General features: G+C 29.1%; 1 protein-coding gene across 2 annotated transcripts in view; it reads right to left on the bottom strand.

The window, feature by feature from the left end:
* Window positions 1-918: 918 nt before the first annotated feature.
* LOC142329917 (uncharacterized) overlaps window positions 919-16,875 on the bottom strand; it is a 41,254-nt gene continuing 25,297 nt past the window's right edge. Inside the window, exons 6-7 of one of the 2 annotated variants that reach the window (XM_075374854.1) lie at window positions 5,808-5,990; window positions 919-3,472 (exon numbers count right to left, since the gene is read on the bottom strand). In XM_075374854.1, coding sequence (XP_075230969.1) covers window positions 2,490-3,472; window positions 5,808-5,990 — 1,166 coding nt within the window. In that variant the 3' untranslated portion in view covers window positions 919-2,489. The remainder of the gene's footprint in view (window positions 3,473-5,807; window positions 5,991-16,875) is intronic. The other variant, XM_075374865.1, reaches the window with a different exon arrangement.

Here is a 16,875-nt window from a genome sequence, read left to right as displayed (position 1 = left end):
GAAGTTCTTCATGAATTAGGCCATGGATATGGAATCCACAGACGCAAAATTGCAGAGTTTTCTACACTTGCAGACATAGGATGGGATGGGATGAGATGGTACATGATGATGGTGTCTATATAATTTTTACATGACTTTCTCTTAGCTTCTATGAATATGCAATGAAATTCCCCTCTACCTTTCCCCCTAGTAAAAGAGGAAAGTTGATGTATGGTGACAGCACTATCATCATATTGTGATTGGAAGATTTTATGGTAACTATTACAATTTGCTCTTTCAAAAATCCATCTCTGTGATCTTTTGTTCACCACGTGGTTGGCACCAAAAAGCAAAAACTGGTTTATGGTGGTTGCCATGTATGTTGCCACAAACAGACCAATTAATATGAGGACAATTAATATAAATGATATCTAATTAGCAATTAAACTAAAATTTTTTACTATTTATAAGCAATATTTAGGCTATTGAACTAGGTGTAACCAGTAAAATATTATTAGTTGTAAGTAAAATATTACTTACCAACTCTAATATTATCTTCAATTCCTCCTAATCATAATTTGTAAACAAATTTGTTAAAAAAAGACGTAAATCCAAAGTTATAAAATAAAATTAGATCACCTATAGAAAATAAAATATGGGATCATCAAAAATAATATTTAGAAAAAAATTATGTTCAAAAATTCTTATTTAAACATAAAATGAACCATAAAGTTCATGAATGTGATCATTAACAAATTTAAGATGGCTATACTTGTTTGAAATTCATATAAGTATCAACTCTTAATAAATGATCAAATGTTATTTTTCCCTTTCTAATTTAACATGGATAGTACTAGTGAAGTAATACTTTTATTTTATAGATTGTAATTGGGAATCAAGACTGAATTGGATCTAAGGAATAAAAGATGTTTCTCAGTTTTTCAAATGTTTTATTACTTAAATGAACAATTAATGCCTTATTAATATTAATGTCAACACATACATCTGAATTCTTTTCTAGATTGCTGATGAACAAATTGTGTAAAAACTAAAACTTTTTTGATACAATGAGGATTTACTTTTGCTACTGCATGTTTACTTTTGCTACTGCATGTTTACTTTTATTTTGTACTGTGCTATATTTGCAACAATTGCTATATGTGAATTTACATGAGAACATACTAAATCTACTGACTTTTTATAAATGAGTTCAAAGTTTTGAACTTATGTAGACATAAATCCTTCTATCAAACGTAAGATATATATATACTGCATGAGAAAAACTTTACACAAGATGTAATAACTACAAAGAAATCATATCCAAGATCTTAGAAATTATGATTCATTCATAACAACTGACTGTCTAAATACTAACATCCATCAAAACCTTATTTTGTTATAAACATACTTCTTCAATTTGGTATAAGCTACAAAATTTATAAGGAATTGTTAATTGTTGGCCATATATTAATGACAAATAAAAAAGATCTTTGAATTAAATTTCTTGAATCATATTTAAAAATGGATTTTTTTCATAATTTTATGTTTAATGGTGATAGAAAAATGAATTGCTGGTTTCAAATCAAGTGGTTTCAAATCTAACTAGACTGCTTAAATTTAGAAGAAAGCTGGTAATTCATTATTTAATAGGTACAAGTATCCAAAATGAATAAATATAAATTTTTTTAAGTTTTGAAAGTTACAAATAATTACATCAATTACTAATGTATAACTTTCTAACAGAGGTAGCATTTTAGAGCTTAATGGTTTGTCTTAAATATTGGTACTATAATGATTTCTAAGTCCTTTTAATTAGTGTTACAATAATTTTCATGAGAAAAAATTAATAAATAATGATTTTAGCATTAATGGCAGTAATAGAATAAAGGGCTTTTTGGTTCCTATTTCTTTATACAGAGTGACACTATAATTCAATCAATCCAGATTTTAAATAATTATTTGTTTTCTAATGTTAATAAAACACTGCTTTAACTCCACAAAAAAATACTTTAAACCAGAATTTTGACTTTTCTGATTAAATTAAAATGCAGTACCACATTCCTCTTTAATACAAAATTTTATATTCATCACAAAAAAAACTTTTAATCCTGATCTTAAAAATGCAAGGATCATAAATTAACAAAAAACATGGCCATAAAACATAAATGAATAGACTTTGAGATCAATTAAATGGAACATTGGATAAATTTAAATGCAAATAGGTTAAACAAAAATTACATTAGTACTTAACACAAGTACTTAATCACATTTAATAACAATGCTGTACAACATTACTTTTCTATAAAATCTTGCAGTAAAAAATAGATACAAACATTCAGCATAAAATAAGATAAGATTGAAATGCATGGAAATTGCTTAAATGAACTAAGCTGCACAACTTACATCTTTAAATCGTCACAAAATTCTGCCAAAAGAACAAAAAAAACTTTTATCATCAGCAAAAACAGTGTATCAATTTTGAAGTCTTGCAAGTTCAAATAAAAAAAATCTCAAAAATCTTCCTCAAAAAATGAACTTTCTAAAACACTATTTATGCTCCATTCTTCCATCTCATTTTTTATATCATTACTAACAGTCTTATTTGATATAACCATACTGTCCTTTAGTACATTACAAGCATTAGTATTCTGCTTCACTTGAATAGATTCATGTGGCTCTAAACGAGGTTTCTTTACATTAAAACTAGAACAAAATAATCTATTTTCAGTATGAGTAGATTGTTTCTCATTTTCAGATATATTTTCATTTGTAACTGAATTTAAGGACACAATATTTTGATTTAGAATCTTACTAAATCTAGGACTTTTGGGCACAAACCGACTGATATTTTTACAAGGATTATTTTTTTCAGAAAAATATCTTTTATTAAAATTTACATCAGTGCATGTGTTTTCATGTTTTTTTGAGGTAAACATGCAATTAATACTATTACTATTAAAATCATAAGTGTTGGTATTTCTGCAAAAGTCTTTAATATTAATTTCTTTTTCAGGTTGAGATGCTTTCAGAATGGGACTATGATTATCACAAGGCAGCAAATTTAATACAGCAGATGAATCTTTCATACTAGGTGAACTACTTCCGCAAGTTTTACTTCTAACAATTTTACAAGAACTTTCCATTCTTGATTTAGGATAGAAAATTGGTCTCTCCAAATGAGAAATATTTTGAGAAGGTTGTAGAAAATTGCAACAATTTTCTTTTCCAACATTATTCTTTGATGATAATGGAGTAGATCTCTGAGAATTACAAGAATTGTCAGTAACAAGTGGTACAGAACCCTCTGGTGTCATAAATGAGTTGTCACTACTTATGTCTAAAGGTGTTGACAAAAGAGATGAGAAAAGCTGCCTTTCTTTCTCCTCAAACTGTTGTGTAATTGTTGTTGGGGCAGTAATTAAATGCCAATCCTTAATAAATTTCACAATATCATCATGCGTAGTAGGCTTAATATTTGTTACTTTAATCTCACCTGCAATTAATTTTAAATAAAATTATTAGTTACCTTATTGCTAAATATTAAATGATAAATATTCATTTATCATTAAATATTTATTCATTAATATTCAATATTCATTTGTAATTAAAAATTTTGAATAATTTGTATAGGTAGAATTCAAAATCCAATACAAATTATCCATATAAAAATAAAGATTATAAAGTGCATGAAATGACATATATAGCCTTATTATAAGCCATTAATAAGAAATAAATAAACAATGTATTTTATTTAAATTTAAACTGGTGTGTGAATTTTAGTGGTTTTTTTAGGGAAACATTACTATTACTACTATTACTACTACTACTACTACTACTGCTACTGCTCCTGCTCTTGCTACTGCTATTACTACTACTACTATATACAACTACTTAATCACATTTAATATTTTCCATAAATAAATACAAGTTAAAATTAACAGAATCATTCAGCACAAAATAAGATTGAAATGTATTTGGGAACACGGCTTATAACCTCAAAGTTGTACAACTTACATTTTATAAATCATAAAATATTCTCCATAAATAACATAGAAAAAACTAATCATATTATGACCATAAATGGTGTTTCAAGATTGAAACACCACTGTAGCAAAGCTTAGGTGCAAAATGCACTAAGCTTAAATAAATCAAGCATGGCTCATTTTAACGTTGGCTCTGGAAGTTTTTAAAATGTGTTTCATGAAGAATGGAAGACAAATATTGCAACACTTTTTCAATTCTTTTTTAGAGTTCCTTTTCATAAAATTTTACTAAATTAATAATAAGAATTTTATTTAACATCAGAGTTAAATACATATCCTTGACCATACCATAGGAAATTACATGCAATCTTATTTAAATATGACAAAGAATTTGATCATGAAAAAAATAGAAACATTATGCTTGGATTGTATCTAAATATAACGTAATCAAAAAAATTCCTCGGCTTTTTTTTTGATGTTGAAATAGAGCTTAATGTTACCTAAATTCAGTAATCTGTAACTTGTTACTTCTGCTCTTAAGTTACCTGGAAAGTTTTACAACAGGACCATTAGAGATACTTCATCTACAAAATAAAAAGAATAATCCCCATTGGCCAGTTTTGAAAGTTAAATTAGGAATCTCTTTTTCTAAGTTTGTTAAAAAAATAATGAATGAGTAATTACTGAGGATTATGTAAATGAAAAAAATATCTCTGGTTCATAAAACTAGAAATAAAAATTGGTTAGGGCAAATATTGATGAGAATTTCAGCTTAAAGAATGATATAGAAAGTGCGGTAGAAGAAAAGAGAGGTTGAGGATGATGTCAATGTCAAGGTGAAACAGAATAAGCCATGGAAATGAAGAAGCTAGCAGAACTAAGGTAGTATGAAAAACTGGCATCAGAAGAACGTGCCTTTTTGCAGGAGAATTATTGTGATAGCGATAATAAAGATCAATTTTCTATCTAATCTTGTTTTTAGGTACTTGGTTACATAATATGCTTTTAATTTACAACAAAAAGAAATTTCATTAAAGCCAATTTGATGTAATGAATACCTTGCAATGTTCCTTCACAAAATGAGACGACAAATTTAATTTTTGTGTAGATCAAATTAGGCCACTGCATCTCCATTAACCTCGGAGTCACTTCTTCAATAGAGTTTGAATGGGATACTCTTGTAAAACCTAACAATGGAGTGGTTCAATTTGGTTTACCAAAAAACTACAATTTCCTGATTTTTTAGTTAGAAATTTTATGAGATATCTTGTAAGAAAACATTTTCAGTAGGATTTTTTAAATTTACATAAGTTTTCGGATAAGTAAAATACAGTACATTAAGTAAGTTTTAATTTGGTTCTATTCGACCTAAATAAATCAGTGTTATAAAAACATCCCTATAAAATTCCTATAGACATAAACTAAGAAATTTGTAGAAGAGGGAATAATAATGTCAGCATGAGTTATTTTACCATTTTTTTTTTCAGCTTCACAAGTACAGATTTTAATTTTTCTTATCACTTTGGAGAATAAGGTTGTCCACTTTTATTCCTCTGTCTGTGTAATTAAATACTGGTATTCTCACATCAGTTTAAAACTAAAATACATAAAATATCCTTATCCTTATCCTTAATACATATAATGTATTTTGTTTCTGGCAATTAATCTAATTTTCAAGCCCAAGGATTACATTTCAGCCAATGGTAAAAGTTTTGCAACTTTTACAAACTGTAGAAACTTTTATTACAGAAACTTCTAAATTACGTGAACAGTTAACTATAAATAACAGAAAATAATTGTTTTTTATCTGCAGATAAATCATACTTAAATACTGAAATAAATTACCTTCCTCACTGTAGTACAAAGAAGCTAAATTGTGTGGAGTAATATTGAGATAATGCTGATTCTTACGGGGATTAATTCCAAGGCTTAATACAGCTACATTTCTCAACAACAGAACACATCCAGAAACAAGTTTATCACCCAGCTGTTTCCATACATCTTTATGTAAAGTTCCATTTATTTCATCTTAAAATATAAACAATTCAGATTTATCATAATAAATAATTTAAAAATTAAGGAAAAACACTCTTCATAGACTAACAGCCAAAAAAAATTATATAAACTTAATTTTTTAACACAAGAACAACAAATTTGACTATTCACACATAGAAAATGGAGTAATATAAAAAAAAATATATAAATTTTCAAGTTATTTAATATTCTTATTTCAGCATGATGATCTAATACATATTTTATCACAATTTTTACTCATAAAAATTAGATGAGTGACATGATAGTTGAAAAAAATGCCAGACCCTTGTTGTCAGGGACTGAACAAGACCAGCAATTCCAGAAGTTACCACGAAAACCCATTAATCAACTTAGCCAAATTTTTCTTAGCCAGATTTTTTATTAATTTGTTACACAGTTTAATTCATTTGAACAATCACTATGATTTAATTGATCTGTGTATTATTTTCTGTCCTTCCTACTATTGTAAAAACTCCATTCTATAAACAAAGTAGTACCTCCATTTTAAAAACAACTTTTGGCACTGAGTCTTCCAAAGTTTGGATCATTGAATAAATTTTGATGTTTAGCTCCTCCTACCCCCCATCTATACTGTCATGATCTCTCTTACTTTGTCCTTCCCACTCTAATGCTTATACATCTTTTTGAAACTAATTTTTCTGATTCTTTATTTTAACAACTTAAATTTTTTTTTAATTACATCAGATTGAGTGTTTATTTGTTCTAGAATATATTCTAGAAAACATGGAATTATTTAAACTAAAATTAAAAGAACAAGACATAATGAACAAATAAACAATCAATTCGATATAATGTTCAATATTTAAAATTGTTAAAATAAAGAATCTGAAGAATTAGTTTTAAAAATTGTATAACCATTAGAGTGGATGGGACAAAGCAGAAGAGGCCATGACAATAGGGATAGGAATGGGAGGAGCTAAACAACACTATTTACGATCCCAATGCTGAGTTGGGAGTGTCATGAATCGGCAATCCCAACTCAGGAAGACAGTGCTAAAAGTTGTTTTGAGAATGGAGGTACTCTGAAATGTGTCAACTACAAATGTTAGAATGACAATGCTAGGAAGGGCAGAAAACAACAGTCAAATCGATTATGATAATCCTAGTGAAAATGAAATATTGCAAAATTTTTTTATGATTTAATTAAATGTTAAAGGAGAATCTGCTTTAGAAGAGTAAAAACTGAAATATTTTTCACACTTTCAAGAATAAAGAAAAATATACAAACCATTAATCAAGGTGTTCTCAAAGGCAATTAATGATTAATAAATAATTCCATTAAAACTTATTACAATGAATCACTTCATCTATATATAAACTGATGCTGAACATTTTAATAGTTCTTTCACAATGCAGAAAATATATATAAAATTCAAATCCTCAACTAATTCTTTGTAACATATAATTTATCACAGTAATTATGAATATGAATTTATATATCCTTATTTTAAAAAAAGTTTAGAAACTCAGTTCAATCTTGTAAAATCAAATTAAAACAGTTGCAGTGAACACACGATGAATTAAAATTTTTATAAGAAACTAGCAGACCCAGCAATGCTTCGCTATTGCTAGATTTAAGTATACATATAAGTATACATATATATATATATATATATATATATATAGATATATTAAATGAACACAATTGAAAGTTTGATAAAACATTAACTAAATGAACATACAGAACTTCACAAAATTTAACCTTTCCCTTTTTCCTTCTCTCTTTTCCTTTTTCCCATATTCCCTTTCCACAAATTTCCCATTTTCTTTACCCATTTTTTCCTTTCCCTTTCTTCCCTCATCTACCTATCCCTTATTACACTTTCCCCTTTCTATTTCCTTTTTCCTGTTTTCCCCTTTTTTCTTTTGCTCTATTCCCTTTCTTCTCTTTCTCATTTTCTGATTTTTCCCTTTCTCCTTTTTCCACACATGTAAATCGGTCTAATAGTTTTTTAGCCTATAGTGGACACACATATAGGAAATACTGAAATGAAATCGTAAAATATTTAGTATAGCATGTGTTGCTTTTAAATCCAACAGATAGCACTGTTTTTAAAAAATGCATGTTTTTACTTGTCACAGATGTGACATCAGCTATATAAAAACACGTGCATATTTGAATGTAACGTTTTCAAAATTTCAAAGTAATCAGTGAAGAACTTTCGGAGATTTAAGATTTTGAACAAATGAACATTTACATTTTTATTTATATAGATAATAATTTTGTACAACTTTACAAATTTTGTTTTACAAACAAAATTACAGTTTACTGCCAAGCAATTTGCAAGCATCTCCTGGAAACCTTCTGGTTTGTAAGTTGGTGAAGTGCTAAAAATTATGTTCATAATAATCCATTCATTCTTGGAACAAAAAGGCACCCAGAATTCCAATAGATAGGGTATAAAACATGTTTGGATTTCTGTTAAATAATGTACCATAATCCATTTTATAAATTGTTATTTAGTCTAAAACATTTTACTTAACAATAAAATTAAATAGATAATGTTAAAAATTAAATAAAATTTTTATATTTATTTTATTTTTTTCTTGGTTGATAATAATTCACTGCAAATGCTTGGGAAGCTTTTGGATGAGAATATATAGTGGGAATTTCATAGCAAATGAAACATGCCATGGCTGACTGGGTTTCATATCTTTAGTAGATCCAATTTGAATGTGTAGTTATATCAAGTTCATAAGATTTTGAATTGGCCATAGAAAATAGTGCTCAGGCTATTTATTCCTTGATGATCGCCTATTATTCAGTAGAAATCAGAGAATGAGTTGCAATACGTACAGTAAAATCGTGCTAATCTGGACTTGATGGTAACATACCTTGTCTGGTTTAGTGAAAGTTCGGATTACCCAGGGATGTTAGACACATTGATGGGATTGCAATATTCAAATAATTGATCAATCCTTCTCACTTTAGTATACATAACAATAAATAGTATGGAAACAGTGAATGTAGCTACTTAAGTTACTACTGTAGTTAGTTAAAAATTTTTACTTATGTAATTAGTATATATATAAAGTTGAGGCTTATGGATCTTCAATTGTATAACACAAATCACAAAGAACATTTAACAAAAACTTTGTTAATATTTCAAACAGTGTATCCTGTATACAGTATGTATTACAATAAAATATCAAATTGAAAAAAATCATATATATTTTTCTGTTTAAAATTAGAAAAAACTTTTGGGTTGCACGATCTTGTAAACACTTTAATGGTAAAAGTACGTTACACGTACTTTTTGTCTTCTTGTCTCTCAAAATAGGTAATTAATCGCTCCAATATTTTCACAGATTCATAATGATTTGGGCAACTTACGTTACGTATTCTGCAATTTCATTGTCTGAACTGTCATTTTGGTTAACTTGCGAGGATGATGCCAAACAAGCCTTCACAATCTCATCTTTGTTCAAGATCTCATTCCCAAGATTTTATTGCATGTTACCACAGAGCGATTTCTTCATCATTTACTGTTGAACACCTTCCAATTTCTGAAATAACTGAACAATAATTTCATCAGTGTTGCTGTCTTATCAGTTAAATTAGACACAATGAGTGGTTCTTCCATTGGGACATCTGGTCAAATATTTTTCCAGCTTTAGATTAGAGTCGGTTTGGTAATTTCATTCCAAGCTGCAAAAATGAATTGCTGTTTTTATATTGATTGTCTTAAGATATTATGTAAGACTTTTCTGTTCTTTAGCAGCTTCTTGTTGTTCAAACACTGAAGTTATCAATGTCTTTCTACATCACCTCTTCAAAGCTTCTATAACTTCTTGGTCAGGGGTTATATGAGAGCACTTACATTTGGTTGTACACACTACCAGATTCCCACTGTTCTTCTCTTAGATGACATGCAGCATTGTCAATGAATAAAACCTTTCTTCTAATACTTTTTCTCTTAATATTTGATGACCAAGTGAAACTAATTTTTAAAAAATCTGAACACATCCAAGGTGATTTTTGGGATGTGTACTTAGCTGGAAAAGCATTCATGTTAATATTTTTTAGTGCATGCGGTCTAGCAGATTTCTCTATAAATACCAATGGCAATTTTAGCCCTCCTGATGTGTTATTGTATAGTAAAAGTGTCAGTCTTTCTTTGCTAGATTTATGGCCTTGTGCTGAAGATTCAATTTTAGAAACCATTGTTTTTTTTTCGGTAACATTCTAAAAAATATACCAGTCTCATCTGTGTTAAATATTTGATCAGCAAATAACTTAACATTTTTTTTAAGACTTCTCACTAGCTACACTACTACTAGTTAGACTTTCATCACAGATTTTTAATAGGTGTATACCACGTTGATTTTTCCACCTTTCTAACCAACCATCACTAGTGGAAGATGATGGTTGACCTCCTAATTTTTTACTTAGAATTAAAGCTTTTGATTGCAGGAATGGCCCTGAGACTGGAACCCCATGTTCATGTTCCTGACAAAATCACATATACTTCATCCATATGCATGTGTTTAGATTTTTTTATTGTAGCTCTATTTCCCAAAGTGTCTTTAACAACCATTTTCACACAAAAGTTTTCAATGGCCTCTCTATTTTTTTTTTCAATTGGAAACTACTTCACAACTTCTAATTCAAGGGGTATGTTTTTTAAACTTTACCCTTTGTCAACACAGTTAAGTACATGCATTTTTTCTTGCATAGAAACTGTTACACTTTTTCCTTTTGACACCATTTTTCATTTCAGAAATACAGAACACACATGCAAGAATACTGATACAAATGCACAAACAAAAATACGATACCAATTTAACTGTACTGTATGTACTATAATGTATATATAATGGAACTATGACTACAAACAATCAAATTCGACTGAGATCTAAAATTATTGAAAACCAGTGCACGAGTAAATATAATGTGAAATGTTTATTTTGAATAATGCCTCACATCTGTCAATATAGAGTACCATAATGTACTTCAGTAATGTCATGTAGGCCTAATCGTAAACAAAAGTAATTATTAGTCTTATTGGGCCTTAAAAAGTCTACTCTTTTTTTCCTTCAAATGTGTGTTTTCAGAAACTTCTTTACAACTGGTAAAGGTCAGATCGATCTGGATTAGCTTGATTTTACTGTAACTTATTTTGGTTTAATCAGGAATTCTAACTTTTGTTTTCTATCTTTTTTTATTCCTACGCTCTTGTTAAAAGGTTATGAATGATTAAAAACTACAATTCAAATATAGCTATGGAATCCAAATTTAATTTTAATAAAAAAATTATGTAAATAAAATTGTCTCTGATTTGTAAATAGAATAATTGTTATTCAATAAAAAAAAATTATAATGGAATTTACAAATATAATTGGGGCACACTAAACTAAAATAAAATTCAAAATTTTATTAATTAAAATGAAGCATGAAGCAATTAAATGGTGATGAAGCAATTAAACACGTAAAAGGAGATGAAAATTTAATAATAGTTGGAGATTGGAATGCAAGCATTGGAAAAGGCAAGGAAGGAAATATAGTGGGTGAATACGGGCTGGGCAAAAGGAATGAAAGAGGGGACCGACTTATAGAGTTTTGCACGAAGTATAATTTAGTAATTGCCAACACCCAATTTAAAAATCATAATAGAAGAATATACACTTGGAAAAAGCCAGGCGATACTGCAAGGTATCAGATAGATTATATCATGGTTAAGCAAAGATTTAGAAATCAACTCGTTGACTGCAAAACTTACCCTGGAGCAGACATTGATAGCGACCATAATTTGGTGATAATGAAATGTAGATTGGGGTTTAAAAACCTGAAGTAAAGGTGTTAGATGAATCGGTGGAATTTAGAGAAGCTTGAGGAAGTGGAGGTAAAGAAGATTTTTGAGGAAGACATCGTAAGAGGTCTGAGTAAAAAAAGATAAGGTAGAAAATGTAGAAGACGAATGGGAGAATGTTAAAAAGGAAATTCTTAAATCAGCAGAAGCAAACTTAGGCGGAATAAAAAAGAACTGGTAGAAAACCTTGGGTTTCAGACGATATATTGCAGCTGATGGATGAACGTAGAAAATATAAGAATGCTAGTGATGAAGAAAGTAAAAGGAACTATCGGCAATTAAGAAATGCTATAAACAGGAAGTGCAAACTGGCGAAAGAAGAGTGGATTAAAGAAAAGTGTTCAGAAGTGGAAAGAGAAATGAACATTGGTAAAATAGACGGAGCATACAGGAAAGTTAAGGAAAATTTTGGGGTACATAAATTAAAATCTAATAATGTGTTAAACAAAGATGGTACACCAATATATAATACGAAAGGTAAAGTCGATAGATGGGTGGAATATATTGAAGAGTTATACGGAGGAAATGAATTAGAAAATGGTGTTATAGAGGAAGAAGAGGAAGTTGAGGAGGATGAAGTGGGAGAAACAATACTGAGATCTGAATTTAAGAGAGCATTAAAAGATTTAAATGGCAGAAAGGCTCCTGGAATAGACGGAATACCTGTAGAATTACTGCGCAGTGCAGGTGAGGAAGCGATTGATAGATTATACAAACTGGTGTGTAATATTTATGAAAAAGGGGAATTTCCGTCAGACTTCAAAAAAAGTGTTATAGTAAAGATACCAAAGAAAGCAGGGGCAGATAAATGTGAAGAATACAGAACAATTAGTTTAACTAGTTATGCATCAAAAATCTTGACTAGAATTCTATACAGAAGAATTGAGAGGAGAGTGGAAGAAGTGTTAGGAGAAGACCAATTTGGTTTCAGGAAAAGTATAGGGACAAGGGAAGCAATTTTAGGCCTCAGATTAATAGTAGAAGGAAGATTAAAGAAAAACAAACCAACATACTTGGCGTTTATAGACCTAGAAAAGGCTTTCGATAACGTAGACTGGAATAAAAAGTTCAGCATTTTAAAAAAATTAGGGTTCAAATACAGAGATAGAAGAACAATTGCTAACATGTACAGGAACCAAACAGCAACAATAACAATTGAAGAACATAAGAAAGAAGCCCTAATAAGAAAGGGAGTCCGACAAGGATGTTCCCTATCTCCGTTACTTTTTAATCTTTACATGGAACTAGCAGTTAATGATGTTAAAGAACAATTTAGATTCGGAGTAACAGTACAAGGTGAAAAGATAAAGATGCTACGATTTGCTGATGATATAGTAATTCTAGCCGAGAGTAAAAAGGATTTAGAAGAAACAATGAACGGCATAGATGAAGTCCTACGCAAGAACAATCGCATGAAAATAAACAAGAACAAAACAAAAGTAATGAAATGTAGTAGAAATAACAAAGATGGACCACTGAATGTGAAAATAGGAGGAGAAAAGATTATGGAGGTAGAAGAATTTTGTTATTTGGGAAGTAAAATTACTAAAGATGGACGAAGCAGGAGCGATATAAAATGCCGAATAGCACAAGCTAAACGAGCCTTCAGTAAGAAATATAATTTGTTTACATCAAAAATTAATTTAAATGTCAGGAAAAGATTTTTGAAAGTGTATGTTTGGAGTGTCGCTTTATATGGAAGTGAAACTTGGACAATCGGAGTATCTGAGAAGAAAAGATTAGAAGCTTTTGAAATGTGGTGCTATAGGAGAATGTTAAAAATCAGATGGGTGGATAAAGTGACAAATGAAGAGGTATTGCGGCAAATAGATGAAGAAAGAAGCATTAGGAAAAATATAGTTAAAAGAAGAGACAGACTTATAGGCCACATACTAAGGCATCCTGGAATAGTCGCTTTAATATTGGAAGGACAGGTAGAAGGGAAAAATTGTGTAGGCAGGCCACGTTTGGAGTATGTAAAACAAATTGTTGGGGATGTAGGATGTAGAGGGTATACAGAAATGAAACGACTAGCACTAGATAGGGAATCTTGGAGAGCTGCATCAAACCAGTCAAATGACTGAAGACAAAAAAAAAAAATTAATTAAAAAAATTATTTTTTAAATACAAAGCAAAATCAAAATTTAAAATAATAAACATAAATTATGTATTTATAAATAAAAAATACAATTTTTTTATTTAAAAAAAAAAACCTTAAAATTAATTAAATTTTTTTTTGTGTAATACAGCATATTTCTTTACATTTGGAATAAATTTGTTCTGCAAATAAAAAAAAAATTGTTCTGAACTACTGTAAAAATAGGTTTTAAGCTGTAATAAAATTTTATACTACTATTTGTTTAATTTTTTAAACAAATAGTAGTAATTTACAATGTAAATTAAATTACATTGTACAATATTTTCTCCTACTGTATCTGACAGAACTCTACTTAATCATTAGCATATTTGTAGATGCATATACATCTACAAATTCAATTGCAAAATATAATTTAACAATAGTATATATTATTATTATTTAACTAATAGAATAGCTATATTTATTAAAATCAACCTCTACAATATTTGGGCCAATAAAAAATACATTACAGTCACATCAAGCACAGCGTTGCAGTTAAACATATTCACTGCTGGTGGTAATCTTACTGAATAGGAGAATACATATTCCGATCTAACCTTCAGACTCACATATTGTTGTGTTTGTATGTTCCCCAATATAATTTTAAGAGTGCAGATCAAGTAAATAACATTTCTAAGTTAGCTTAGCACAAGAGAGGAAACTTACATAATTGTGTTAATTTTTTTCTAATCTATCTTTCAAGACATCAATTTTTTATCAAGATAAGCATTTTTTAATAATTCTATTTTTTTAATCTATGCTATAATTTTAATCTAAGAAATATTTTTTATTTTCTGAATAATTCTTTCTTTCAAGTAAAATTTTTTTCACTTCCCCATTCTAAAATATAGTTTACATCTAAAACTATCTTATTTACTTTTACTTGAAACAAAATATATTTAAATGTTACCTAGACTTACTTGAATTTTTATGATTTTGTATTATTTTCTGCAATTCTTGAGATTTCAAGTACTCTCAGTTTACCTCCTCGAATGAAATTATTGCATGTCTTGCAAAAATCATTACTTATTTTTTGTACTGTATTAATAAATTACATGAACTTTAATTATTTATATGCTGTTTTATAATATTAATTTAGTACTTCACTTATTTATCAATAATAGAAATGCTTTTTACAACTTAGATTTTCTGTTATTCATCTACAACTTATGTCCTCAACAGGAAGTCCTTACTCTTTAAGATTTTGGGGGTTGGAGTCCCCACAGCCCTAGCTTATACACCTTTACTTCCTACTACTCACTGATCTGCTGAATGTTTTACACAATACACATACACCACAAACAATACACATATTATAACATATATCTTTACACAGCAACACAACATCTTACACTGTTTCTTCTTACAATTAAACTTGGTGATATTGCAGCAACACCTTATGAAATGCAACCATAACCCAAGGTTGAAACTATTGTCAATGGGTGGATGGTTCTACGTAGTGAGTCTCAAACAATGTCCTCTGGGTACTAGGGTGAACCCAGTTGTATGTAGCTCTAGCTTCAGCATGGATGGGTTCTGCTAGAGTGGTCCGTTAAACTGCTGGTACTTGTGGGAAACATATGGCAGTCCAAATTAAAAATCTTTCAGTGGCTGTTGATCCACTTGAAAAAAACCAACAAACCAGGGAGTCTTAAGAGAATTCGACCAACTTTGTAAGTTGAAGATGTGTCTAATGAAATAGAAACAAGAGGTGTACCAGAAAGTGGTAAATTTATAAGTGTACGGTTTATTATAGTTAAATATAATAAGAAAGGTAAATCCTTCGAAAAGATTTCTCCCTTTCTAATAAATAAGAGCATGATAACAACCTGGGGGTCTCTGAAATCCATTAAGAAGCTTAGGAGTTGTGCAAAAAACACAAGCTGCTGATTGAAGTATGTAGTGAAGATCAATGTCAAAAACTCCTAGCCCAATAATACTCTAAATTTCAGCAAGAGAGTGATCTTTTGCTATGATTTATCCAGTATTGAATCTAATTTTCTAAGCATTTGGTACCATTGGTATTAATATAATTTGTATAAAATAATATTTCCACTTACCAACAACTTTTAATGTAAGTATCCGCCAAGCACTTTTGCAGTCACTTCTACATCATCAGGGATTATTTGAAATTATTAATTTAATATTCATGTATATAATTTTTTATATATAATTAAACTGAAGTAAAAATTGTTACATTCTGATAGTCTATTATCAATTAATAAAATAAGTTGTACAATCAACTATTATGAACGTGTAACAATTTTAACTTCTATTTAATTATACATAAAAAATTAGCATACATGAATATTAAATTAATAATTTCAAATAATCCCTGATGGAGAAATGATTCCAATAGCGCTTGGATACTTACATTAGAAATTGTTGGTAAGTGAAAATATTATTTTATACAAACAGTATTGAATTAGCGGAAATCAGCAGAGCTATCACTGTCGGCAGTCACTTCTGTCCAGAGGATAATAAGGAAGGAGAAAGGTTTTGATGCCCAACATCCTCACCTATCTCATTCAAACCTTTTCTGCTCCAGTGATTCCTGACTTGATAAGAATTGGCTATCTTTCTGTCTGTATGCCATCATATATACCAAACACAAGATGCTGCTTTCAGGGTCAGGGTTTTGGTCACACCAAAAATGATTGCACAATGGAACAAGCTTTTTATTAATTAAGCCTACATAAATTTACTTCAGATAAACTTAACATAATCTCTTTTATACTTTAACAGAAATGAAAATAATGTTAGTTTTGCAATACATACATATACAAATATATACTTGTACTTATATACAACCACACATACATATTTACATATATATTCTGTAATTTAAAAAAAAAAAAATAAATAAATAAAAAGCATCCTTCTTTTAAAACCATAGAATATCTTTTTTAAC

Source organism: Lycorma delicatula, chromosome 1, assembly GCF_047948215.1.
Source record: "Lycorma delicatula isolate Av1 chromosome 1, ASM4794821v1, whole genome shotgun sequence".
Taxonomy (NCBI): domain Eukaryota; kingdom Metazoa; phylum Arthropoda; class Insecta; order Hemiptera; family Fulgoridae; genus Lycorma; species Lycorma delicatula.
The sequence above is the reverse complement of the archived record's forward strand: the minus strand, read 5'-3'. Positions and strand labels throughout refer to the sequence as shown.